The 3,020-nt window shown below is 34.1% G+C and overlaps 1 protein-coding gene across 1 annotated transcript; it reads right to left on the bottom strand.

Annotated features, from left to right (window-relative positions):
• Window positions 1–725: 725 nt before the first annotated feature.
• On the bottom strand, window positions 726–2,651 carry LOC145635329 (uncharacterized). Its single transcript, XM_081686608.1, has one exon. It carries the CDS (start codon window positions 2,542–2,544, stop codon window positions 1,096–1,098), a length of 1,449 nt encoding a protein of 482 aa, XP_081542734.1. The 5' UTR covers window positions 2,545–2,651; the 3' UTR covers window positions 726–1,095.
• Window positions 2,652–3,020: the final 369 nt, after the last annotated feature.

Below are 3,020 nucleotides of genomic sequence, written 5' to 3'. Positions count from 1 at the left end.
TTGCCTCAAGCTCTACCGATTTCTGTCGGTTAGTCTTGGCTTAGCCAATAAGGCGAGATTAATCACCCTTTAAGGCCATTTAGAAACTGGTAAATTATGATTTACTGAGGAAATAAGAATGAATTTGTAAGAATAAAACAATTTTAACTTGGAGGGTAGTAATGGATGTTAGTAGACATTTATGAAGAAAAACATCTAGTAATAAGTTTGAAGATGAATATTGCATGTATACAAATGGACATTTGCATATTACTTTGTTAAATTATGCTTTAATATATCTTAGTTCTACTATTGATCTTGGCTATATGTCTATATCGCGATAGAATCATTAATTACTTCCACGTACTCTATAAGAACAATTTTAGTAGTTGATCGTTATGGTTACGAGATAGTTATAGATCATTCTTGACTATGGTCTGCTACTCTGCTGAATAGAACTAATGCAACTATAATGAGGAACAACTAAAGGGCTCAATCATATGTTAAGAAGAAGCAAATAATTCAAAGATAGTACTGCTAAATTGTTAACTAATTGTTTTATTAACAGCTAAATTACTGATTAAACAAATTTAATGCATCTTTCTTGCTCAGATTCGGCAAAAATATTGCATTCAGCAGATGATACTAGGGCATTGTGCACAAGAATTGCAAATTTAAGCCTTAAATTTAAATTTACTATAACAATTATGCATAATTTGAATCTGAAAGTTCACACAGACATAAACTAGGCAACAGAAAATTTGTTTATTACTACTATACTAAGCATCAAGCTCCTCATTTCATACATTCGACGATTAAGTATAGTTTTCATCAAAAGGGTTGTCTGTTACACCCCTTATTTCACATTATCACATATGCCTACTATGATGATTAGCATACGAAAATAACTAGCATAACGATCAAGATAAACAATACGGAGTAGTTAATCACTGAGATATGTGAATAATGCAAACGCGAACCCCAAATATCCCCCATATTTCATTCTGATCCAATAGAAATTGCACAATGTAACACTAACACACAACATTATTCACAAATCTCAGTGATTAACTTATCATCCCTCGTATTAGAACATTTGTTCGATTTTTACTAGTACTAACCGTAATAATACCTTGAATTATGCACCCAAGAAGAATTTCCTTCATGATATTGAACTTGTTCAGTAAGAGGTTGCTGAGGGAAATGCCTGTGATAGCTATAGACAGGATCACCATAACTTCCTTTCTCCGGCATGGTTCCGCCGTAAGGATTCGGATTCCCAAACAGATACTCAGCAGTTTCTTTCCAACAATAATCATAATCATTCATATTATCATTGCCATCTCTTTGATGATTATAAATCCTCTGATTTCTCTTCCACAAACAGGGGAAATAACCACCAAATACTCCTTCACATAGGTCTATTGCTTCCATACCATAACCCGGTGGAATCTGACGCCTTATTTGATCACCATACTCCTCTTTACTTCCCTCATCACCTACAACACCGCCCTCGATTTCTTCTTCTACCTCCTCCTCGAAACCCTCCTCGAAATCTAAGGCCTTTTCTTCTTGGATTGCCTCACTAACAATGCTTCCATCTTTTGGCTTTGCATCACTTTCAACATCTTGAGCTTCTTTTGCATGACTTGCATCAATTAAAGGTACAATTAGATCAATATTAGATGGTTCTTTACTCACTTCATCTAGCTTTTCTCCTCCTTTTCCTTTCTCTTCTTCGAAAACCGGGGTTTTTTCTTCTTGGATCACCTTGCTAGGAATGATCACATCACTCTGTTTCGGTTCTGCTTCATTGACACCTTCCTTAGCAACCAAAACATCTTGCTTTTCTCCTAATCCTTCTTCCTCCTCCTCATCTTCTTCATCAAATTCATCTTCATCTTCATCTTCATCGTCGAATTCTTCATCTTCATCCTCAAAATCCGAGGCATTTTCCTCTTGGATCACCTTATTATCAACAACCCCATTACTTTTCTTTGCCTCACCTTCACCCCCAACATCATTTTTAACCCCATTAACATAAGGAGAAGGAACAGCCCCATAAGAAAAATCACCCAAAGTTTGAGCATTATTCGAATCCGGTTTACTAGATGGATAACAAATTTCTTCTGAAGCAGGTAAAGGCTTCCCATACTTCTCATTAATATCATAACCTCCATGAAATGGTTTCGGGTTCCAATCTTTTTCGTCGAAACTTACAGCATCAGTACCTTCTTCAGCTTCAGCAGCAGTGTTATTATTATAGAAAACAGCATATTGAGTTGTAACATGATCATAATATTCACCACTTTCACTCAAACTTGCATCTTTAGTTAAAACAGATTCAGGCTGATTGTAATTAGAGTAATAATAACCTACTAAAGATGGAGTTAAAGCTTGCTGATATGCATTTCCATAATATTCAGAATCAGAATATTGATGATGAACATACCTTTGCTCTTGATTATTGTAATCAAGATTGTAATTATTGTAGTAATACTGATCATAATACTGATAATTACCAAGATTATCAGGATAATTTGAAGGGTAGTTGAAGTATGCCATTGATAGTTTTAGATGAAATCTTAGTGTTTAGATGAAAACTCTAGAAAAAGAAGTTTGTTTCCACCAAACTTAGACATGTATGTAACTTTTAGTAGTGTGGTTCACTAAGGTTACATCCCCTCAATTCTTATCTACTTGTCTTTTATGGACTATATAGAGTATTTTTGGCATTTCCTTTTGAAAAGTAGAGAAGTTTTTGTCTACCTTTAGGATTGAATTCGAGAAACTCCGAATTTTTACACTAAATGGTAAAGTTTACATCTCACAACCATAAAAACTCGAAAATTCACCGATTAGGCCTTGAGATCCTTGAATCTAGCCCCATAAAGTTTTCGAAGAGTTTCAAGAATATCCTTATGATGATACAGATTTAATATTTATGATATTATAATTGTAATTATTATAAAAAAGCCTCCCTTTTCAATGAGTTTCTAGTTTATTAAATAATAAAAGTGGAATCATTTGATAGGAATTAA

The sequence above is a fragment of the Chenopodium album genome, chromosome 6 (assembly GCF_948465745.1).
Source record: "Chenopodium album chromosome 6, dcCheAlbu1.1, whole genome shotgun sequence".
Taxonomy (NCBI): domain Eukaryota; kingdom Viridiplantae; phylum Streptophyta; class Magnoliopsida; order Caryophyllales; family Amaranthaceae; genus Chenopodium; species Chenopodium album.
Note: the sequence above shows the minus strand (reverse complement) of the source record. Positions and strands in the feature narration are given on the sequence as shown.

Coding starts and splice junctions, on each gene's coding strand:
- LOC145635329 (XM_081686608.1), bottom strand. CDS start 2,544: ATGGCATACTTCAACTACCCTTCAAATTATCCTGATAATCTTGGTAAT.